This window comes from Pleurodeles waltl, chromosome 7 (genome assembly GCF_031143425.1).
Source record: "Pleurodeles waltl isolate 20211129_DDA chromosome 7, aPleWal1.hap1.20221129, whole genome shotgun sequence".
Classification (NCBI taxonomy): domain Eukaryota; kingdom Metazoa; phylum Chordata; class Amphibia; order Caudata; family Salamandridae; genus Pleurodeles; species Pleurodeles waltl.
In genome coordinates, this window is record NC_090446.1 from 127,941,740 (window position 1) to 127,966,890 (window position 25,151).

At 42.3% G+C, this 25,151-nt stretch overlaps 1 protein-coding gene across 1 annotated transcript in view; it reads left to right on the forward strand.

The window, feature by feature from the left end:
• The first annotated feature begins 829 nt into the window (after positions 1-829).
• Positions 830-25,151, forward strand: part of NSFL1C (NSFL1 cofactor) — a 66,630-nt gene continuing 42,308 nt past the window's right edge. Inside the window, exons 1-3 of the mRNA XM_069243296.1 lie at positions 830-987; positions 24,217-24,314; positions 24,635-24,709. Of these exons, the coding sequence (XP_069099397.1) occupies positions 883-987; positions 24,217-24,314; positions 24,635-24,709 (278 nt within the window). The 5' untranslated portion in view covers positions 830-882. The remainder of the gene's footprint in view (positions 988-24,216; positions 24,315-24,634; positions 24,710-25,151) is intronic.

Consider the following 25,151-nt stretch of genomic DNA (forward strand, 5'->3'; position numbering starts at 1 on the left):
CAGTCCATGATTTTTCTTTGGATTCAGAAGTCCCAGATTTCAAAGAAAAAAACCGGGACTACAAGAGTGCATTACACATGGAAAACTTGGCAGCTATGCTTTTGGTATAAAAAAAAATCAGGAGTCTCATGCATGAATCAGGTCTGTTTGCATATTTATATCGTTATGACTCAGCTGTGTTGCCTCCATTTGTAGTTTGGAACCAGGGGTGCTGGGTATTGTAGTGTTTTCATTGTATTTAAAATCAATTGATATCTAGCTGCAATGCAATAAATCAACAAGGGAGACAGCATAATAACACGAGCCTCCGTGTTTGACAAAACACTAAGGCACTTTCATGTGAAGCCTTTCAAGACTGTTCCTCTGTAGCTGGATTTGCTCCGACCTGAACAGTTTCTACATAGCGTGATATATTACTCTTCTGGAAAGACTGGCTATGTGCAACGCCCTTGCCTAACAACGGGGCAGAGAGGATAAAGCTTTCTAGTCTTACATCCTTCCTTTGTGTCTGTTTCGAGAGTTGGAACATTTCACTAGACACATCCTAGTGAAAAAACGTAAAAACTGTTAAAAAAATACTATTGACTTAATCGTGCCGAGACGCTACCCGTTAACCAACAACGATGCTAAGCCGGACAGAAGCGGACTGTATATATTTTAACAGCCATCGAGACAGGTCTTTCGCCATGATCATACAAAAACCGTCTGTCCCGGAAGTAGTTTTCTGTGCCGTCCGTCACCTTTGGAGACCGGCACAGTCTCACTTCAGTAACCATAGAGATGTGGCCGATCTGTGCCTGGGAATCATAGAGTTGCTGCTGGGAACCATAGAGCGCATGCGGCTGTTCCTCGCCGGAGCGCTGTGATCGGCGCACACTGAAGATGGCTCAGCTACAACAGGAGGCGGTGCGGGAGTTTGTGGCAGTGACCGGGGCCGAGGAGGAGAGGGCGCGCTTCTTCCTGGAGTCCGCTGAGTGGAACCTACAGGTGCAGTTGGGAGAGTGGGCTCGGGAGATCAGAAACCATTGACAAAACCTAGCGGTGGAAGCGGCCACCATCCCCTAACACCAAGTCTGGGTCAGCAGTTTTTCTTTCACTCATTCGCCAACCCATACTGTGCTATAGCGCCAACCCTCACATTGGCCGAGCAACATCCCCGCGCACATTTCAAATTGTATATCACTTTATCAAACAATACGATTTCATAGAGTGCATCCCACCGTACTCTTGATCCACCCTGGTTGCAGCCGCAAAACACACTTCATCTGATCCGGTGTAGCCGCCCGCCTCATCTAATTTGACAGAACTACTGCAGTTCGCCTCCCCCAACCCACCCCGTATCCGATCTGCTCTGTATCAGTCTGTCAGGCCTGATCTGGTGTAGTTGGAGCTCCTGGAATCAAGTGGCAGTGGGAAACTCAATAATGTGGCAGTAATTAGAAATAATATGACATAAAAAGGCAAATCGTGTGGTTCAGGGGTAGTATTATCTCTGTTTTGTCACCAGAACACATTGCTACAAAAGTGACCCCTATGTAATGGCAACCTACGAAGGTTTCTTGGAACGGAAACTTTACAGGTTCACCAGATCTGTTTGGAAATAGTTTTTTTCCAAGAAATAGCGTTAATACTGCCTCAACAAAGTTTCTCCCCCAATCCCGATTTAATATACTTATCAACAACTGAGACATAACCATTTAACTTTTTGCAAATTCTCTGTTACCCTTTCATCTCGCGTTTTTAATTACATTTGTTCCGTTTGCGATAGCATCAGTTTTTTTATATATATTTTTTTATTTTATTCATTGCAATATGCCAGTTATTCGCCAGAGGGCCGCATATGCGGCAAGTGCAGCAAAAACATTACACAGTTCACTCCGTGGGTGTACCTATTTTTTTGTTGACCTTCGGTGTAGTTTATGCAGCCTCACATTTGATGTAGTTGAGCTGCAGAGCTCCTTGCAATACTTCATCCAGCACAGCAACTTCCCTTACCCGTCTAATGTGATACACTAACAGTCAATAGCTGACACCTTCCCAAATCTTAACTCCTACAAAATCTACACTGCAAACATCATTAAGAATCAAAAGAAGCAACTCCTTAACCCATACACTTCATCTGAGCAACACCACCCACACACCTCATTTGATTTGGTATATCAACAAGACCCGCCCACTACACATGCACACTTCATCTGCTACAGCAGCAGCACCCCTCACCCCAACACTTCATCTGATATAACAGATGCACCCCCTATAGTCTCATCTGATTTGTTTCTGTGAACGTCACATCGTACCACATACCTTTTGATCTGATACTATGAGTAGCATCCCCCACGCAGCTCATCTGATCCAGTATAGTCACAGCATCAACCCCATCACCCTCTGCAGCACCATTTTCCCCACACACGCCTCCTTGCCTGATACATCAGAAACGTATCCGCCCACCCACCCACCCACCTCCTCTTGCCTTGCACAGCAATGGCATCCGCTCCTACACTTCATCTGATCCGGAAAAGCAACAGCATCCCCTGCCTCATGTAAACAAGAATGTAGAAGCATCTCTCCCAAGTACCTCAGCAAAAGTACAATTGGAGCACCACGTTGGATGTGCTTCTGCTTCTCTGGTACAGCGCAGCGCCTCACCCTACATATATCCAGTGCTTGAAATGGAAAATAGTTTCTGAGAAGTGCAGGTAGTCTCCCTCTCAAAATAAAAACAAAGTGCCGGTACTCAGTACCGGCCCATTTAAAGCACTGCGATATATCATATGCTCGTTTGCAGTAGCGACACCCCCACGTAATTATCTCAAGTGACCTTGAAAAGCAGCAGCAAACTCCTTCCCTGCATCGTCTCATGACTCAGCAAAATCTGCCCACACCATCTGATGGGGTACAGTGGCACCAACACCCGCCGCACGCTATCTGATCTAACGCGGAGCAGCAAACTCGTCTATACACCGTCTGAACCTGCGCAGCCGGGGCTACCGCCCACACACTGCATCTTCCCTGGTACAGCAGCCAACGCTGCGACACACTTCACCTTCTCTGTGGTACATCACCATGTCCTCGCACACACACCTCCCCTGCTGTGGTATGGTAGCAGTACACCAACCAATCTCCCCTCCAAACAAACAGTACTTGTCTAATTTGGTATTAACGGCATGATCGCATCTAAGTTGGTATTACAGTAGCATTCCTGCACACTAATCGAGACCGGATAATCAAGCAGTGTTTCACTCAAAGTGTAATGTGGCTTACATAACACAAAGCTGGTTCAAACTGCAGGTGCAACATAGAGCATTTGAGGTGTTAGTACAGAAAATAGGACGAGGTGGAGTTAGGGATCAAAGGAGAGGGTTTAAAATGGAAAAGGGAAGGGTGGTGCTAGTGTGTGAGAAACTCATCCCTGGGGATATTTATTGACAAATAGCCTGCTCAATAAATGGCATTTGTGTGCATGTTTTTTGGGTGTGATCCAGGCCATTGATTCCATGAACATAGTGTAATTATGGCATGATTCGATGCAGCGCTCATGGGTAGTAAGCCCCTTCTATTGATTCAAGCGCCCCATAAGCTATCCATTGCTGTCAGATGCGGTTAAAAAGGAGATTACGCATTTAATTTATAGTGGCATGTACATGACAGGATTTTTACACAATTAATCAGGCAGAGGAATGAATGAGTCTCCTTTAACCAAACTCCGTACTTCATTGTGCTGTACCATTTGTATAGCGTTTGGTTCCATGTGTCTGCCGCTAAAGCAACCGGAGTTACAACATGAGGACAGATTAGGTGGGCTGGGGAGGAGTAAAGGAAATAGCGTAGCTAAATGTGATGGGTGTAGAAGCGGCAAACGGGTTAGTCATGCTGACGGTGACTAAGCAGGCCAGAGTAAACCCACGAGCCGCCAAGATGTTGTACTGCAACTTTGCTATGCACGTGCCCATGCAGCCAACAACGCCTGCCAAGCTAAGATCTATTGAAAGTACCGTTTCTAAGAACCATGGACAGAAGGCGTGCCTTAGCCAAAGGCAGGCTGGCCGTTCTCATGTAAAGCTCCGTGGGGCCCGCAGTAAAAGGGGGGCCGAGGGCAGTGCTTAGCCTGCGGTGAACGTGGGGGCGGAGATGCTGGCATGAGGCCGAAAGCTCCTCAGTCACGGTCTCGAGACATGGCACTGGCTAATGGCGCAATCACCCGGCTCGCCATGCTCACCCAGACCGACAGAGCCGAGACCTCCATCGAGAGACGGCGGGACAGCCTCCGGATCCAAAGTGAGCCCGCCGGCGCTTTCCTGCCCCGCTCCTTCTGTCGGGAGCGCTGTGCCTCGCATACTAGGAGAAGGCCACGGGCAACCCCGCAGGGGTTAAGGAAATTGGACCAGGCAGCCTTTCTCCTATCGGGCTCCGGAAGGAGGATAGTGAATCATTCAAAAACACAGGGCCCTTCATCTTCCAAACTGAGTGGGGACTTCTAGGTCTGTAGTCCTTGAATGCCCGAGGTTTCCTGTATGACTCAGCTCCACCGAGAAGCACGTGACAGACGGCCTGGTGCCTAAGTGAGCCCGTGGGCACATAGGTAAACGAACAAGGCATCAGCCCCGTCTCCTACAGCCCAATTTAACAAGCATTGGCAAAGCCAATAGGTCTCGCCTACGCAAGAGCTACTTATTGTCTTTGCCACTGTGTTTCAGCAATGTTGCACACCAGCCTAGCCGCTGTTCAGCCTGGCTGACATTTAGTGGTGTAGAGGGGAGTGGGATGGAGTGTTGGGGAGTGGCAGAGAGTCTTGTGTATTAGAGTGGCATAGAGTGCATTGGCATGGAATGATGCAGAGTATAGTGGCTTGGAGTGCAGTGGCATTTATTTCAGCGTTGTACAATGCAGCATTATAGAATGCAGTGGCATGTATTAGAGTGGTGCAGAGTAGAGTGGCATGTGGTGCAGAGCAGTGTGAAGTAGTGTAGAGTTGAGGGATGCAGTGGGACAGAGTCAAGTGGCATAAATGCAGTGGCATAGAGGAGCACAGATTTGTCAAGTATAGTGCTTTAGAATGCAGTGGCGTAGAATGGAGTAGTGCAGTGTAGAGTGGCATAGAGTTCAGTGGTGCAGAGCGCAATGTTGCATAATATGAGGATCAAGAGTGCAGTGGAGTAGAGTGCAGGGGCGTAAAGTAGATTTTCAGAGCAGAGAAGTGGCATAGGGTAGAGTGCAGTTGCATGGCATCAAGTGTAATGCTGTAGAGCAAAGTGGTTTAGAGTGCAGTGGCCAGAGTAGATTAGAGTGGCATACCGTGAATTGGTGCAGATTGCAGGGACATAGAATTGAGTGTTACAGAGTAAAGTGTATTGGCGTAGGGGTGTTTTGGCGTAGAGTGCAGTGTTGCAGAATGGGGTAGAGTGGAGATGTGCAGAGCAGATTGGTGTGGCCTAAACTGTGTGGTTTAGAGTGCAGTGGTGTAGAGGAGTGGCAAAGAGTACATATGGATAGAGTAGAGTGGTACCGGTAGGGTAGAAAGACGTAATGTGAAGTGGCTTAGAGTGCAGTGGTGTGGTGTAGAGTGGTGTAGTCATGGTGTGGTAGTGTACTGCCATTACAGACTACACATTTTCAATTGGAATGACCATTGCATTTGTACAGTCAGACAGTTTACTATTATAATTATACAGTGCACAGACAACATGTGGAAATTGCATCACCTAGTGTAATGATTTATTTTGATCATATCAAAGTATTTCTTTACAACACACTTCAGCAATGACAAGAAATGTGCTTCATGTGTGTTAGTAAATCTGATACATTCTGAAGTGCTTACACAGTTCATTTAATTGGCGTCATGTGGTAGAAATAACCTCTGTCCTACCCCCAGTATATCCAGCAAGATTGTCCAGTAAATTCTATCACTTTGAAGTTAGAGAAAGAAAAGTAAACAAGCCCCCTCGGCAAACAGCGCCTTACATTTCCCTCGGTCTTGGAATGCACAGCAAATGTGGCGAGATAAGAACAAGATTTACAGGCTTGTTAATGGAATGGAAGCACTCAGAAGGATACTTTAAATGAGGTTTGGGCAAGGAAAGGTACAAACTCAAGCTGGACAGCTTAAAACAAATAAAGCCAGCAAATGGAAAACAAGAAAATGTGGGTTGCAACGCCAATGGCAAGCAACGGGCAGAATGCATTCCTTGGTCCGCTTGCTGAATGTCCCCAAAATGTCTTTAGCATAGGCAACGACCTAAAAACCAGAAAGTATGGATAAATATGACTTTTTTTGCAGAAGCAGTGCTTCTGCTGACCGTTTCTCTAGATTCTAGCAACCTTTGTGAACCTGCTGTACGTACTTCAGCCAATGTTTTTCAGAAATGAAAATCAAATCCTGAAATAAATGGAGGCAGATGTCAAGGTCACTGGGATGTACTCACTCGATTGACAATATCACTGCTTCTACTGAGTGTCTGACTATAGAAATATTATTTAGTCAGGTCCTTGTTTAAATAACATCAAGAAATTCTTTACGTTCATGTTTTGTGGGGTTTGTGTTGTTTTTTTGTTTTTAAGTATAATGTCTGCTTCCCTAAAGCTATTTACAGACAACAGCGAAGCCTACTTTCCGTAGTCAGCAGCCAGGCACTTCATTGCAGTAGCAGGACAGAATTCCCTAATACTCGGATCTAGGGGCGTGGATATTGGTGCAGGTGCTGCAGTGGCACTGTAATGAGGAGAACCTGTGGCTCATTGCAGCCTTATTGTGTCTGCACTTTACTACCCAACCGGGACCCATTTTTCTAACTGACATGTTTTTAATATTCTTGTGGAGAACCACCTTGAACCCTTCTTGAAGAATGTTGACTTGCTTGCAGCTCAGGTCATGTATTATGCCTAGCGTTGACGTGGCTGCTGTCTGAATAGATTCAACGTTAAAGTGCCTTCTGGAAAACAGGCTCTCGGGGACCATTTTGGGTCTTTCTAGGCTACATTCGCCTCTGTCCTGACCTTTTGGGCTGCAGGAAAGGCTACCCTGTGGGCAGAACTGATGAGGGATTTAGGCAACCACTAAAAGCAAACTTAGACAAGAACAAGAACCCCTTGATAGGGACTGACAATAGGCAAAAAGACAGTTGCTTTGGACACAGATGTCTGACTTTCTGCTCAGATTAGAAACAACTATATTTGCCTTCTATGCGCTTAACGTATTTAAGGCAGAATACACCCTGTCCTATTTAATACTGGTTCCATTATGAATAAGGAGAAAATGTTTGCTGGCACCATACTGCCCATCTGAAGCAAAGGATGGCACTCGGGGTGATCACGGTGATCAGTAGTAATGGCATTATAGTCACTTATCCAGTTGACATTACTCTCTGTCTTGCGTCATTTTTCAGATGTCTATATCAATGAAGATGTTGAGGCATTCTTGGCAACTGTCAGACTGCCCAGACTACCTAAAGAAGGCAGGAAATTGCTGGAGAGTGAGCTCTCTATTGAGGAGATGGATTTTCTGCTGAAGTTTACAGAACCAATAATGCACAGTTGTCAAAAATGCTGTAAGTAGTGTTAAACAAATTTGAGGCAACTGATTGTCTCCAGCCTGACTCTCAGTAAAACAGTGATCAGTGTACTCTACAAACGTATATCTGTCATGTAGAACATCCTGGCATCCCACCTATGGAAAGTGTAACTAGTCTCATTCATGACTGTCAAGTAGGCTTCGTGCCTGGTCGCACCTCCGTGGATAGTCTTAGAACCCTGTCTAGTCTGTTGTGGTAGATTAAAGTGATCATGCCGAAGTTGTAGCAGTTTTCACTGGATGGACTGAAATCCTTTGATTTGAGTGAGGGTACAGTTTCCAGACTTTACAAAGAGCAGGCCTAGGTGCTAATTACATTTCAAAAGTAAATTGGTTATATAAAAACATCTCAGCAAAAATGTATTTTGTAGGGTTCCTCTCAAGAGTCCTGCATCCGTAGGGAGGCGAGGCAGAAGTGCTCTCTTTCCCTGCATTTTTTTCTTCTCTCAATGGAGCCTGTCTCTACTGCGATACAGCAGTCTGCACACATCAAATGGTGTCTTGTTGCCGGATGGCACATCAATGGTGCTACCTATTCTAAGATTATCTTCCTCATCATGTCAAATCCCAGAGCGTCTTTCCCTCCACAGATGTCTTTAAGTAAGGACTTCTCATCGTTCTTGGGTTTATAAAATTAAATGGTGTAAAGGCGAGGTATTGCCTACGTCTACAGTAGCTACAAAGAAGGAAGCTACAACTTTATATGAGTTTCTCAGCAAGCTGAACTGTTGGTGGTTTTTGCTAAATGGATACCTCGAAAAATGGTACAGGACACTTTACATCCTCTGCTAGCAAAGACAGATAATTGCTTTACGTGTTTATCTACTCTACAAGTGTCTCTGTGGGGTCACGTTCAAATTATAAAAACGCTTGGGGATCCCTAATCTAACTAACTACCTGCTGTAGGAAACCTAATCTGAAATAGACGGATGAGTAAAATAAATCCTCTTTGTGCATTGAAGTATGAGTATTGCAAGTGCCTCTAACATATTTATATAAGGACCACCAAGGATGCCTGGTTTTGACAATTGGGAGTTCTCAGCACAGGGCCCTTTTCTGTCTTTGCAAGAGGATCTTGTATGGTCCCTTTGTGGGTGATCTGCAGCAGTTTCAATTAAAGTCCAATGCTGAGTGACCAATAGCTTGGGAAGCCACCCCTTCTTTTCTTTAACACTATTAACCCTGCAAGCTGTCATGGGGCATCAGCGGTTGAAATGCGATGAGTGCATTTCACGTGGTCCGAACAGACATGCTGCCCATTTCTTTCCTCTGTTAAAAGGACATCAAGTTTGATGTTAAAATGACATCTCGTTTCTTTAATCTTTTCAGACCTAGAGAGATCCTTTATTAGGACCCACTGGGAAAAAGAGGTGAGGGTTGAAAATCCACCTTAAATTGGCAAAAATTATTACTGCCTTTTAACCACTTCCCTGATGCGTTCTTGGTCCACACAGCCAAGACAAGACGACATGGACGCTTCCTTTGCAGGAACATTGAAAGGAATGTATCAGTCATCTTTCCTCATGTGCGAAGAAACTACTTCTGGCTCTTGTAATGAGCTACAGTATCCACATTTTAATCACAAGGGAAGTAGCAAACCTACATATGACCTCAAAAGTCTTAATTGATTCAGGAAGTCTAGAGAATAGCACCCACCCTCCCCCCGCACAGACTGGCTGTCCTTTCCTTGAAGCAAGAGAGTATGTTTTGTCCCTTCAGCTTCAGTTTTAATGATGGAGTTATGGTTAGTAATGCAAGCATCAATCAAATGGATGTCAGAGGTCCTGCTTAAATAGTTCCTGTGTTTATGAACTAAGAAATGCTTCTATGACAGTGATCACACCGGCTGCCACTTTAGTAGATGATTCAAAGGAAAGAAAAAAACAATGGTGTGCTCTAATTGTATAATCTTGTAGATCTGAGCTAGTAATGAACTAAAGGGAAGATCCCATTTTAAAAAGTTTGTTACAAATCAAAGTGGGATAGATTTAAACAAAGAGCAGAATCATTGAAGGAGGCTCAGCCCAAAGCTCAGCCGCAGCACCACAGATCGAAACCCAAGATACAAGCTCTCAATCACTGCAGTTGTGTATGTTAGAGAGATGTGAAAAGGAACTTTGGAAAAATATGACTCTAGATAAGGTCCACAGTTCTATTTGTATTATTGACTACAAAGGATGTTAAGTCAGGCAGTAGCTGGGGAATATAATACAAATTTAATATGGCCAGTGTAGGCCTGCATAAGACACATTTTTATAAAGAATACATTTGTTTGGCATGCAGCTAGGGAAAGATGGGGTAAAGGAGCTGGATATATTTCTTGATGTGCAATATTCATGGAATAGGACAAATACATTATCTGCTACTGATACATTAATGTGTTGGAAATGTTTAAGTAAGTGTAAGAGCTTTGTTAGGTATCCACCAGAGGTCCGAAACTGGTAGATCCATACTAAGGATGGGCACAGAATTACTAAAGTAATCTTTAACACAGCCTTAGTACATCTCATTGTTGCAGCACCTGCTCTTGCTGGAGAAGACATGTGATTGATTTCTTCAAATACCTCCCCTTCATGATGATCAACAGCAGTTGTTACAATTGCCTGTCTCGTTTGTTCTATGGAAGATCATTGTATGTGAAAAGCCACTAAAGCAAGAATGTTACTGGGTGTTGAATTCATAGAAATCTCTACTTCTCCAAGGAGCAATATGCTCCTAAAAATGTACTTGCCCCGTAAAGGAAAAACTCGTCCGTCTACAGCGTAATCTAATTAGATGGGCTATCATCTTCACATTACTAGTTGTTTACTTTTTTACTACACAAAAAGAATGCTTTGCAACCGTTTTAAAGAAAGCACGCCTTTCTTACTGCAAAAACTTTATGTGGGGTCGAGATTGTCTAGGGTGTGATATGGGTGCCTTGGGTGTGACTGGTGCATTTAAGCGCATTTTAATAGTAATGATTTTTTAACTATGTATTCCACTGATGCATAACTCAAATATTTAGTGGTCACTTGTTATGGAAATAAAAGAATTTGATTGGGACCTTAACGGAAAGGTTACATAAAAATATTGTAATAGTTGCATTAACCCACTTTTCTAGCACTTTGACTAGAAACCGTGACCACTGTGTTGCGATGTCTGCATTCATTGCACTAATCCATCAAGCTGAATGCTTGCTGACCTCTGCAGTAGATGCATTTGTCCAAAGTCCTATTAGATTTTGAATCTGATTTGCAGATTAAATGTGTATGTTTTCGCTTGGTTATTAACCCACTGAAAGATGCCACAAGGATCTGAAACCATCAACTAACCAATACACATAGAACTTTGCACTAGGCACAACCCGTGTGAAATTTAACATTTAACTTGGTGTGCAGAAGCTTATTTATTCTGTCTTACAGATATTCCAATTGTCTCCCTTCCTTTCCTTGTCTACCTAGCTGGTCAAAACGGGGCTGAATAACCCGGAGTCTCTTCTTTCATTTCTTTTCTCTTTGTAGGCCTGGCTTGACAGCACAGTTGTCACCATATGTGATCAAAAATAATTGTTCAGGAGTACTACACAGAGGAACTGTAGTGCGGTGCAAATGTTAGTTCATCTGAGTACCGTTTTTGATTTGTCAAAAGCTGTGTGCTTTCACAGAAAGAATGCTTACCCCAAAAACTTTTATCATTTGTTTATTCAGCTGCTTGAGTCATGCTCTTTTTTTGCAAAGCTATTTATTTGACATTGAAGGTCCAACTAATGCCACCGATGCTATTAAACAACTCCACCTAGATGTGTTAGTTAATTCTGACGTTTGTTTTTCTCTGATTGCCATGTGTGGAAGCTTATGCTCCATACAGAAGGACTCTGTTGGTTATGGGGCAAAGTCAATGACCAAGGCTATAAACCAGATCTGCTTATAATGAAAAGTTATGATTAAGTCTGTGGCTTACTTATTTAGTGTGAAAAACTTTCATTAGACTCGATAGCCTCCTGAGGGCGAGTTATTATTATTTTATTAAAATTTGCAGAGAAGTATTGTATTAAAGAAATCACAGTTTACCATACTAGGCAAGGGTTTTGGTGTTGGTTACTCCCTCTGACAAACCAAGGGGATAGAACATTTGCACTTTGCTAACTCTTGTTGGGCCCGCTTAGGATACCTAGTATTTTGCTTTGCCAACTGCAATGTTATTAACATTTCTAATTCTGTTACTGTTATGCCTGCTCATTGTCCTGCTAGAAAGCTTAAGCTCATTGCAGTAGGCCTGATTAAGTTATGGTGAGCAGCCAATGATAAAACAATACAGGCTTGATTGGTTCAGTGTTAAACATTATGTCCGAAGTCATAGATTCTTATTATTTTTTTTTCATTTGATAAGACATTATGACAAAGGCAGTAAGTTTGGTTTAGTTATTGTTAAAAGCATTTGTTAAAGGCCTTTTACTGTGGATTCATGCCTTGTTGCAGGCTGTTTACCGTTTAGTCTTGCAAGAAATCTCAGATTACCCTAGTAGGCAAGGTTTTGCTGTTCATTATCCCCTGTGACAAACCCTAGCATAATAAAATATCTACTTGTCCATGGAACTAGTTGCTTCATAAATCTATTTGTCCTGCAATAATAAAACCCCCTGGACCATTTTAAGGTGCCACGGATTGCAGCGATAAAATTTGGCAGCAGTCACATGACAATAGGCTCTCTGATTGATTGTGCCCGTGCTTATACTATAGTAGGGTTTGAATACTAGCAATGCCCTTATTTTGCCACTTTTCCATGGATATACATACTAGATGTAGCGGCAAGCAAAAGTTCCAGGGTTGGAATGCCCTTTTGAATATGTGCATACCGACTGACAAGGGCAGTTGTAAATCCTCTTATTGGGTTAGGGAAAAAAGTGGTTGGAGGGAAAAAGTGAACTTGTAAATGCTCAATACATTTTCACATGCGAAAATCTACACATGAGTATTTGCTTGTGCTAAAATGCAGTTCACAAATATTTTCTAAGAGTACTATTTCCTTGCCTACTTCTATAAATTCTTGTTAATTCATGAAAGCCGTAAATCTGCACTAATGCAAGGACATACACTATTGTTGCAGTTTTGTGACTTTCTTTAAGAATTTGGCCCATAATTAGGTCTGGCGTTAACCAAGACCTTTTTTCTTTTTATTAAAAATGTCTCTCCCTCTATCTTTCTCTATTACAAGGAGCATATCAGCCCACAAAATAGTTTTATTTTCTTCTTCAGTGCCAGGGACTTTTGTGGCAATGTGCCCTTTTTTGACCAAAAATATTTTCTCTTTTTTGGCAACGTTTGCTATGATGGTGAGGGCTCGGTACCTCCCACTACAATAAAGTTTTACAATAACCATGTCAGAGCACGCATTGACAAAACCAAAAGGCCAAAGACCAAAATAAAACGTGTTGACAAAACCAAAAGACTGTCAATGTCAGAGCTATTGGGATTGTCAGTGTTTGTTTATTTTCATGTTTAACAAAATCTTGTTCAAACTGGTCACACCGACTTTCTATTATATATATTTTTGGGAATTGCTAGCTTGCATTAACACATTTTATTAACTGAGGCTTCAAAGAAATGGTACTTAAAATTTTGCAGTAATTTAGCAAAACATATTTTTTCCTGTTTGCATTTTTGTTGTGGTCATTTTATTTTGAAAGCAAAGAATCATCAGTCTTGCAGTCAAGCTTTCACAGATATTTGCATCTAAACAGGGAGCATTATACTTAAATTCCTATTGTTAAACTTTGCATACGTGTGCATTCATATTTATGCCGGAACCACTATCGGCAGTGAAGTCCGAACTTACAATATTTGCTTAGAGTGCTCACCCTAATAAACAAGCTTTTGCATTAATGAACCATAATACAAGTTCATATAGCATTAACATATGGAAACAAATATGACACTGCACAAAATCTTTTCCGTGATTCATGATGTGGTACTGTAAACTGACAGCCAAAGGGTTTCTAATGCAGGGCATTGGGCCTACTTGTCCCAAGGACAAAATAATTATGAAAACTTGTTGTCCTTGACCCCAAAGAATGTGTGTCGGGCTTTGGGAATTCCACACCTCTGTTTTGGATGCTGAAGATTTTCAGTGTGATTCATCTTGTTAAGCCTGTTGGAGAGGTAGTGTATATTGCTTTGTCAACTGTAGTTATTGACATATTGGCACTTTTATAACTTCATGCATAATGGTTGCTAGCAGGTCACACATCAGTAGGCCTTTGTTGGTTATGGTGTCAAGCCAGTGGTAAAGGCTGTAGACCTTATTGGTTCATTTGGAAAGAATATTTACGATAGCTTAGCTCTGAGCTGATTATTATGAAAGGTTATTAGAAAGCCAGTAGGCCTGACTGACTTATTGTGAAAAGGATGTGTTAAAGGCAATAGACTTTCAATGATGGATTGTTGGTACTCTTTGGTCAAAGCGTGTAGACTGGTATTTTGTTAAAATGAATCGCAGAGATTACCATCCAGTACAAGATCTTTAATGTTGGTGACTTCCTTGAACAAACCGTGAGGATTGATGATTTTCAATGTGATTATTATTAGCAAGCCTTCCTTTATTTGATTTGCTGTTCCAGAATGGCCAACGCATTGATTCTAAATGAGGTGGCAATGCCTGAACTTCAAAACCATGCATTACCATGTACAATACTATTGCAAGATGTCCACCTGCAGCTGTGTTTAATTATATTTGTTATTGCACGCGTACGCCTTCCGCAGCATGTTCATTTTCTACTTTGCCTTTTAATTGATCTTGAATATGTTGTTGAGTTTGTATGTGAGTTTATTGTGGTTCTGTAATTGGGTGACTGCAAGAATGCATTGGTGGGTGGACAAATGAACACTAGTGCTAAGACGAATGACAGAGTGCATGTAGGATGACTTATTGAATGATTAAACCCATCATTGAATGAGGAAGTACTTTTATTTAAAAGCCATCCTATTCTCATTGCCAAGACTTGTTTATTTTTTTTACTGATGCAAGGAAGGAGAGTAAAAGATTTAAAGGGGGAAAGAAATGTATGAAAATTAACCCTTTTTTGTTAGTTTTCTTCTAGATTCCTCCCTTTTCAGTCTTTTCATCTCTCTCTTCCTGTACTGTTTTTGTTGTTGTTTTGTTTGTAATTTTTTGTTTTCCCTTTTTCACCTCTGTGTACATAGAATATTTCTGGGCAAGGGCAATTGGAGAAGAATGTCAGCTGTTTTTCAGCTAGAGTTTATAAAAACATTTAAAAAGAAAATCTATGCCACCGGGTGCGTAGCTTGGCCAGAAAGATTTTGGTAGCCGGGGGGGGGGGGGGGAGAGTGGAAGGTGGTGGAGGGCAGAGAGGAGCTTCATATTTCCTACAGTTACGCTGATTATAATACTTTAAGGGGGAGGGGGCTTAAGGAGCTGTAGGAGGGTAGAGGGGTGCAGATTGTGAAGGGTATTTAAAGCTCTGAGGAATGTGTGTTTTGTCTGGTATGGTATGGTGTTTGTTGGATTTCACTTGGGAGTTTTATATACGCATGCAGAGTTAAGGCACCTGTTAACCAACTATTTACAGAATACATTTACCACGGGGGGTGTAACGCCCCCCACACCCTACCCAAAGCAATGTCTCTGCTGCCATGGTATGGCATCGGAGAGCTCTAACCATGTCGGTAGAGATACACCGTGGGGAGACACTCCTACCCTGCACAGATATGCAGCTTCCGCACACCCTGCTTCTCTGCAGGTATGCACACACACACCCCTGCATAAATACACATACACACTGTGCTTACAATTCTGCATCTGATGCATGTTCCCCACAGACCACCTCCGGATGACACCCAGCAATCCCTGTGCTTTACTGGATGCAGCGCCTGCATGGATCAAATGACAAGTGTGGATTGTGGAAGCAGGAAGGACAAGGTGGCATTGAATGGCAGAATAGATTAAACTTCCTGTGTGGAATAGATACTAGGCCATAGGAGCAGTTCATGCAGAGGCTTCCTCCATGGGAGATGAGGGTGCGTGCAGGAGAGTTAAGAAATCAAGGTAGTCACAGAGCCAACACTCAGTGTGCTCTAATGTAGTCCGCCTAAGATGGTGCCAGTTGAGAAGGCCTGCGACTGAAAATATGTGGAATAGAAGGCATCTAGATGCAGAATGACAATTATCTCAACCTTGATATCACAGGATGGATGACTGCTATCCAGTTTCTTTTGGACTGCTGGCTGGGATGCATCACTGCAGGTGTTTACATACCTCCTTATTAGCATTTTTAATGGTGACGAGCATAGGCAAAGCCAGCAGGTCTCGCCTATGATAGCTGTTGTCTATGGCAATGCTTTGTTACCATGCTGTACAGCAGTGTGGCTAAAACTGATTTAAAAAGTGCTATGCAGCAACCAGTGCTAATGTACTTTTTTAGTATTTAAGTGCATTCGCTCTGGACACATCATAGTACTTTTTATTATTATTGTTAGCTATGCTGTTATACAGCATAGCTGCAAATCTTTGCCAGAGTTAGCTATGCCCATGCTCCACAGCATAAACAAGAAGCAATGGCAGAGCCAACAGTCTCAAAGGCGAGACCTGTTGGCTTTCCAATGCTTGTTAGGTCTCTGCACTACATCTCTGTGTTTCTGAGCAAATCAGCTAATCTCCCCATGACTGAAAACAAAATTGGTAAAAAAAAAATCCTATCCCAGATAGAGAGCAATTGCGCCCATGTCTATGTCTTAGTTGAAATACATTTGGATGCACATAGCACCTGCTGTCAGAATAAAAACAGGTGACATCTCTTGCCACAAATAATATCCATTTCACAGGAGAAGAGGGCTTCTTTGAAGTGTGTTCGGCATAATAAAACATACCTACAAATGGCAGGAGCTTTAACAAAGACAACGGAGAAGAAGAAAATATAACATTTTTACCTCAGTCACCTTGAGATCAGTGGAAGGAAAGCAATCAAGCTAAAGCAATCAGTACTTGATCTAATTCTTTCAACTGAAAGGAAGGGAAGTGAGGTCAGCAGACGCTGGCCAATTAGAATTCAGCAAATGAATGACCGTAAAGCTAACAAATGTTAAGCAGTTGACGAGCCACAAGCCACTTGTTCTATTCAATATCTTTTACAAATGAGAGTGCATGCGTTGTCGCAGGCTAGATCCAAGAAGTGCCCATAAAGATGGATTTAGAAAGACACCATTTGTGCTGCACCCCTAACCACCCAACTCCTAATAACAGCTTTGTCCCCATTTAGCTTAATTTAATGTCTAGGTATCCATTGGACAAAAGAGGTACTAAGACTACTTATCCCCTAGGGAAACCCACAGGTCTCAGGATTTGAGCAATACAAATTCCATACCCCTGATGGTATAATAATGGGCAAATCGTGTTTACTAATGATGGAGCTTTAAGAGAAAACAATGTTTGAGTTGATGCGCGCCCAACAAATTCTCCTTAGAGTGATTCAATGCATATAGTTTTTTTCAAGACTGTGATTAGCACATTTGGCCTCCTCTCAGGGCAGAAATCGTAGTATGGAATGTTCACAATATAATAAAATTGTTAACCTTTTCAGACTATGCAGCAATATTATCATATCTTGCTACAGGAGATACGGTTAGGACTATAGTGCAGTGCCTTTTTATAATCGAAAAAGAAGAAATTTACCAGAATGGTGGTTGTTTTTCAGGTGGCTTAGCCCTTGTGGTGTCAGTTCAGGATATTAAGTGAGAATGCCTTTATGTAGTTATTGTCACTGGATTATTGCATGCTTGGTGGACTGCTGCTCAGACGATACTATATCTCTGTCTGTGATTTTCAATAAGATATATTTGCAAATCTGTTTGGATTGTGATAATTGGGTGATAAAACCAGAGAGTGATATTTGGACTTTACGGAAACATTTTCCCTAACTTTGTTGTTTGTGGAAGGGAATTTTAATGTGTTTTCAATGCTGCTTGCTTAGGTTAACTGGTAAGTGAGATCTTGCTATCAGATCGTGTCCCCAATTGACAATTTATTTAGTTTTTAAGAGAAGAAGCTGAAAAATTAGGTAGGCGTTGGTGCCAGTAAAGTCTTGTTTATCTTAATGGGCACTATGAGCTTGAAAAGCGGTAGACAGAAGTTTCTTTTCATATGCAGGTAATCCACCCATTAAGACTATATCTTTGTGATTGCAGAAAATGTTTATGTTGTTGAAGAAGAAAGTTTTTTTTAAATGATGGCCAACATATTTTTATGTCTTGCCTTTGTGGGCATATGCATGCCCTCTGACCTCCGAGACTTTTGAGTTCTATAATGGGCTAGGAACCTACTCATTGCTTACCATTTGTTTGCAGCATTGTCACTCTTCTGTGCAGCCTTCTAATTGGGCAGCACTTGCTATAGGTCACGTCCTTTTCTTTCTGTTGCACATGGACCCAGCACAGATTAATTGACTTGAATTAGTGCCCATCCACTACTCGTGCTGTAATTCAGGTATCGCTGTGATTCAAGTACTGCTTCTTAAAAACAAAACAAAAAAGGAAATGCTGTGACGCCATCAGCGTTGGCCATGTCATAGCCCTTTTTGTTTCCTAGCCTTCCCTCTTCCTGTTTCTTCACCCCCCACACACACACATAGACACACACCTGTCTGGTACCCAAACTAAAGTCCTTCACTTAGAAACCTAGCAGCGAATGGTGTTGCCATCACTAGTGCAGCAGGTGGAGGGGCACAGATGCCCGGGGGTTAGCTGCGTCCGCTACACCCTACAGCTGCCCCTAAACATGCGGTCTCAGTGTCCTGCAATAAAGGCAGGTGCACTGTCAGTACAAAACAAATGGGTGTGATAGTGGCCTTACCTTGCACAACACATGGTGCAAAAACAGTACAACGTCTGTAAAGGCATTACAGGTACATGATGTTGCACACAAAGTTCAAAATCTTCTCCAGGTTTTTATCACTGTGAACGAACCTGTGCCGATATAAATCACTTTTTTGTTTTTTTAAAACAAATGAGTGCAGCTTGCAGCCGGCGTCACAAGTATCCTTACCCCTGCTTCAATCAGCACCTCTTGTTTGTTCTTTACACGTGGTCAGCTGCCTCGCTTGAACATACACATTCCAGGTTTTGTTTACTGGTGTGTTTTTTTTTTTTTTTTTTTTGGGGTGGGTCAAAACATGGTGTTACTGCACGTGACTTCAAAAACTTTGTTTTCACCAGGTTACTCATCATTGTATGTGGAACGCTGCATATACAGTTCATTCAGGGATCCGCATGAAGAACACCACTGGTAAAGCAGATAATTGTTTTATACAAACCCACACGGCTATTGGAGCGTAAAATACCTATTTTCAGTTTCTCAAGTAAACAGCAGGTCTACACCTGAAGTCTGCACCGTCAGTTGAAGGTGTACCTAATATAGTTAGGGTTTTATCGTGCAAAAACTGAGCAGCTTGCGTGACTCGGATTCTAAATACTACTTTAAAATTAGATTATATTACACCTGTGACTTTTTAAAGCAAACTGGCATGAATGTGAACAAAAAAGGGATGTTTTTTATGTTTGTGTGGTTTTTATGTTTTTGTTCTGGAAGAGCTAACAGTTTGAAGATTTTTAATTTTTAATGTGTATTTGCTGAAAATCAAGATATTTCAGCCTAAGGTTGGTAAGCAGAGTTCATTGTTTTCCTACAGCTATGTAGTGCATAGTTAAGACTCTTGTATTTAATAATTTACTTGGAACCCTCCCATTGCTTACCATTAGCTTGCAGGGTTGTCACTCTTCTTTGTTGCCTTGTACTGAGGCAGTGCTTGCCATGTGTCACTTCCTTTTCTTTCAGTGGCGCATGGATCAAGTACAGATTAATTAACTCTAATTAGTGCCCATCTGCTGCTCGTGCTTTGATTCAGGTACTATAACTTTAAAAAAAAAAAAAACACTAGGACGCAGTCAAGCAGGCCATACCATAGCATTTTTAAAAAAAATCCGGTTTCTTCTCCCCTCACAACCAGCTGTCCCGTCCCGGTTTCTTCTCCGCCCTCCTATCCCTGTTTCTTCTCCCCACACTAGCCTCTCCTGTCTGTTTTTAGTCTCACCCCTCGCTAACAGGCGTAAAAAAAAATGCCTTGAAGCAACCACCACTGGCTGTTTCAAGGTGTTTTTTTTTAATTGTCCCATGCCGCACCCAATTTCCAAAAGTAGCAGCTCGCCTTCAAGTTAGATATATTGGCTTTGCCAATGTTTGTTCTCTTCATGGCACAAAAAGCTACGTTTTTGTAGTGCTGTTACCTACCTCTTACCCTCAGAGATTACACAATCGAAATTATAGAGAAAGCATGAATTATCCTAGTAATCTGCTAAATGAAGTTTCTGGTTATTTTCCCATAGTTACAGAAATAACTACATTTGAATGGTATAATAAACTGATTGCTCAAATAGTGAACTGCATAGGTTTTCATAAGATCATAAATAGAGTGTCTATAGTTTGAGGATTGCAGGGTTTTTAAGAACAAAAGTAACACAACACTGAGAGGATGGAGAAATACTCTAAATTTCAATAGCTTGAGAAGTTAATAAGAGGTAAAGCAAAGAAACTCTCATTCAGGTTCATGTCAAAAAGGATTTATGGTTCCATAAAAATTGGAACTTAGTGATCAAAACCATACATCTATTCTGTAGATTGGTGAATCCTAGTTTTCTAGTTGTGCCTAATTCCTTACAGTGAAGTATACAAAAAAGTAATGGACAGATGCTTGAATTTTTCTCAGCCACTAGTAATTACTTGCGGGGTTGCACCTCATTCCATTGTTATTTTGCCTACCATGCCACCTCAATTTGGACTCTGCTATATGCAAATCAATCTTGATCATGGAACAGCCCAGACTGAATTGACTGCCCAGGTCCTCCTTGAGACAAACCCACGCAACCCAAGATGACAGAATCCAAACTGACATGGCATGGTGTGCAAAACAACAAGGGACTGGGATGTGGCCAGAGGATGTTTACATTTAAACTTGCATTTTCAAACTAACTATAGCTTTATTTTAGCCTGTGTTTTTGTTTCTTTTTTTATTGAATTTCTGCTGTTTTTTAATGCAAAGTAAGATATATTATCACAATACCTAACTATAATGTCAATAGATATTTTTTAATGTAAAGTAATATTTTATTACCATATGTAAGGCCAACCACGTGGCGTGGGGTTTATTATATGTAATTATTAAAATATACTTATACGTGTGTGTGCATCATTATAACAGAGGTAGTGATTGAATTGTGAGATGAGTAATAAGTTCAACAGCAACGTGCGATTGAACGTTTCCTAGCTGAGAGTTTTATCACCTTATTTTGGGTACTCAAAGCCCAGGGGAGAGCCTGGTTCTAGTCAGGAGCAGGTGACGTGGATTTATAGGTTATTATTTTCTCTTTCTCTTCCCCTTCACAGACTATAGCACTACAGGGAGTGCAGAATTATTAGGCAAATGAGTATTTTGACCACATCATCCTCTTTATGCATGTTGTCTTACTCCAAGCTGTATAGGCTCGAAAGCCTACTACCAATTAAGCATATTAGGTGATGTGCATCTCTGTAATGAGAAGGGGTGTGGTCTAATGACATCAACACCCTATATCAGGTGTGCATAATTATTAGGCAACTTCCTTTCCTTTGGCAAAATGGGTCAAAAGAAGGACTTGACAGGCTCAGAAAAGTCAAAAATAGTGAGATATCTTGCAGAGGGATGCAGCACTCTTAAAATTGCAAAGCTTCTGAAGCGTGATCATCGAACAATCAAGCGTTTCATTCAAAATAGTCAACAGGGTCGCAAGAAGCGTGTGGAAAAACCAAGGTGCAAAATAACTGCCCATGAACTAAGAAAAGTCAAGCGTGCAGCTGCCACGATGCCACTTGCCACCAGTTTGGCCATTTTTCAGAGCTGCAACATCACTGGAGTGCCCAAAAGCACAAGGTGTGCAATACTCAGAGACATGGCCAAGGTAAGAAAGGCTGAAAGACGACCACCACTGAACAAGACACACAAGCTGAAACGTCAAGACTGGGCCAAGAAATATCTCAAGACTGATTTTTCTAAGGTTTTATGGACTGATGAAATGAGAGTGAGTCTTGATGGGCCAGATGGATGGGCCCGTGGCTGGATTGGTAAAGGGCAGAGAGCTCCAGTCCGACTCAGACGCCAGCAAGGTGGAGGTGGAGTACTGGTTTGGGCTGGTATCATCAAAGATGAGCTTGTGGGGCCTTTTCGGGTTGAGGATGGAGTCGAGCTCAACTCCCAGTCCTACTGCCAGTTCCTGGAAGACACCTTCTTCAAGCAGTGGTACAGGAAGAAGTCTGCATCCTTCAAGAAAAACATGATTTTCATGCAGGACAATGCTCCATCACACGCGTCCAAGTACTCCACAGCGTGGCTGGCAAGAAAGGGTATAAAAGAAGGAAATCTAATGACATGGCCTCCTTGTTCACCTGATCTGAACCCCATTGAGAACCTGTGGTCCATCATCAAATGTGAGATTTACAAGGAGGGAAAACAGTACACCTCTCTGAACAGTGTCTAGGAGGCTGTGGTTGCTGCTGCACGCAATGTTGATGGTGAACAGATCAAAACACTGACAGAATCCATGGATGGCAGGCTTTTGAGTGTCCTTGCAAAGAAAGGTGGCTATATTGGTCACTGATTTGTTTTTGTTTTTGAATGTCAGAAATGTATATTTGTGAATGTTGGGATGTTATATTGGTTTCACTGGTAATAATAAATAATTGAAATGGGTATATACTTTTTTTTGTTAAGTTGCCTAATAATTATGCACAGTAATAGTCACCTGCACACACAGATATCCTCCTAACATAGCTAAAACTAAAAACAAACTAAAAACTACTTCCAAAAATATTCAGCTTTGATATTAATGAGTTTTTTGGGTTCATTGAGAACATGGTTGTTGTTCAATAATAAAATTAATCCTCAAAAATACAACTTGCCTAATAATTCTGCACTCCCTGTAGTTATCACACATGAGTCTGTTGTGCTCCCAGAGGTCGAACAGTATTGTCCCTTCTGGGTCAGGATGCGACATTTAGTGCTTGTAAAATCAGTGCATAGTGCTATCTAGGCCCAAGTACAATGGGACCCCAGGACCAGTTGCCTGAGCGCATTATGATTCCGAATGGGTGCAATTGGGTTTGCCTTTTTATTTATTTTCTTTTAGGCTGATTTACCCCAATGCTCCTACTCTGCACATGGCTTTCCCCCCAAATATAGGAGTGCGCCAGGTCTCCTGTCTGCTTTAGGCAGGCTCTCTGGCAGTTATTGGCTATACTGAGGTTGGGTTACAACAAAAGCGTGGATCTATGGAAAATAAACATACTGTAAGTATATAGAAAACTAGGTTCTGGTCTTTGGTAGTTGTAGGATCAAAGGGCCGTGGAGGTATGCAGCAAGGTTATTAGCCCCAGATAAGCAAACTGATGTTTATTACAAAGGTAAATATCTAAAAAGACTTGCTATCCTTCCTCACACCTCTGAGGCCCATGCTGTTGGAACAGAGCTAGGCCTTGTTTCATGGGCGCCTCATTTAATGTGATGTTTCCACTCATTCCCCCACATACCTCCTCTCGCCTGGTAGAGTCGAGCATCCTCACACACATGCACGCGCAGGCCCTGTAACTGACAGAGCGGCAGTGCCCCGCCCCCCCGGCACACCTCGTTTGGTAAAGCCGCAGCGTCTAAACTCCCCATGCCTCACACAGGTGAACCTGACCAGTTCCTGCAGTGTGACAGCTCCACAGCATGGCGTACACCTGGTGTAATACTGCACATCATGCACGTGGGTCCACTGAGGCCTCGTTTGCTAGAGCTGCACAGTACCATTCGCCACACACAACAATATATACAAATCTTATCTGGTGCAGCCTCCTACCTGCCTCTGTACAAACTTCTCTCTCCTTCCATCTTTCAATTTGGTGATGCAGCGGCTGTGCTAAACCCTCCACAGGAGGCAGAAATGCACATACATCTCCTGATCTGGTGCTGTGGCAACACTCTGCATGCACCTCTGCACTGCCCTCATTCATCTGGTATATCAGAATGATGCGAGCAGAACCACAGTTTTCAGAAAATAGGTAATTTTTTGTCAAAGTAGTACATTTGCTTGGCATGCACAGGAGATCTTTGTGGCCAGTTTACATACCCTTCACCATCGAATCAATCCCACGAATGCAAAGTAATTTCGTTGTGATCACCCAAGGGAAAATGGAAATCCATACCAGGCTATCATAATGTACAGTAGAGATCGAAGCATCACTCGCCACAAACATGACCACGTTGGGAGCCTAACCACCGGTTATTTTGGGTATGGTACGAGTAGATTCATATGTTTCACAAATAGGGCAACATTAATTCTGACTTTAGATTGTGGAGCTGCTCGTTCCCACACAGAGGCACACCCTCAAGGAATGACATAAGTGGCATGTAAGATGGGACGATGTTGTAATGAGTTATTACACACTCCAACCTGAACACACCCTCTTCAACAAGCAACTATTCAAACCACTCTAGATTTTCTTCACTGGCCTTTCTTGAAATCTAGCTGGAGTGTAAATGTTATCTTAACGCTGTACTTAATTGTTTTTTTTTTTTTTTTTTTTTTTGTCTCTAGGTTGCACTGGGAAACTTCTTTGAAGACGGTGGTGATGACGATATCGTGACCCTGCCACAGCCGCCTCCGAGCTCTGGGACAAGAGGAACTGGGTCCAGGTGAGTTCTTGTTCATGAACCAGAAAAAAATACCTAGCTATTTCAAGATGGACAGGCAAATCGCTGCCTGACCCACCGTAGAGACCTCTGGGAAATGGACATTTCTGTTAACCCCACAGGTCGTACGCTTATTCTTTTTGCAAGTGGAGGATTCCTTTGCAGTTTACACGTTCCTGAGAATCGCTGCAGGGAAATGGAGCAGACGTGGTGTACTCTTACTAGCATGTTCTTCATCGTGTGTGTGTGTTTCTGTGTGTGTGTGTATATATTTGTGTGTAGTTGCTCATATTCCTGCTTCATAATTGTTTTGTCTCTTTCAGTGATCACAGGGTCACTTCCTTTCAAGATCTAGTGCATGGACATGAAGAGGATGAAGACGAGGAAGAAGGACAAAGGTCAGAGGTTCCTTTGGAGTTTTGTGTTTTTTTTTTTTTTTTGTGGGTTAAATCTTACAGTTTGTTTTGTTGAGACATTTGGAGGGAACGAAAAGCCTAAATAGCACAAAGGGTAGATTCTGTGGTAGATTCTGAAGATGGTACAAGTCAAGCAGTGCTTGTCACATATTCCCCCCCCCCCCTATTTCTGCAGTGAAGTTAAATCGATAAGTGTTGAATCTTCATATCACATTATGTGGTAAAGTCATCAGTGGTGTGTACGTTTGAAGTCTGATCCACATAAATGTCAAATATCCAACTCCAGGGGTGAACAGGCACTCCGAAGCCTGGACCAATGCCACCTTTCATCACAGATGTGCTTGAACGAGAAGTGGGTATGAGCAAGACACCCATTTAAGGAGATGGGGCCTTCAAGTAAAACAGCCACAGTGCTGCCAGCGCA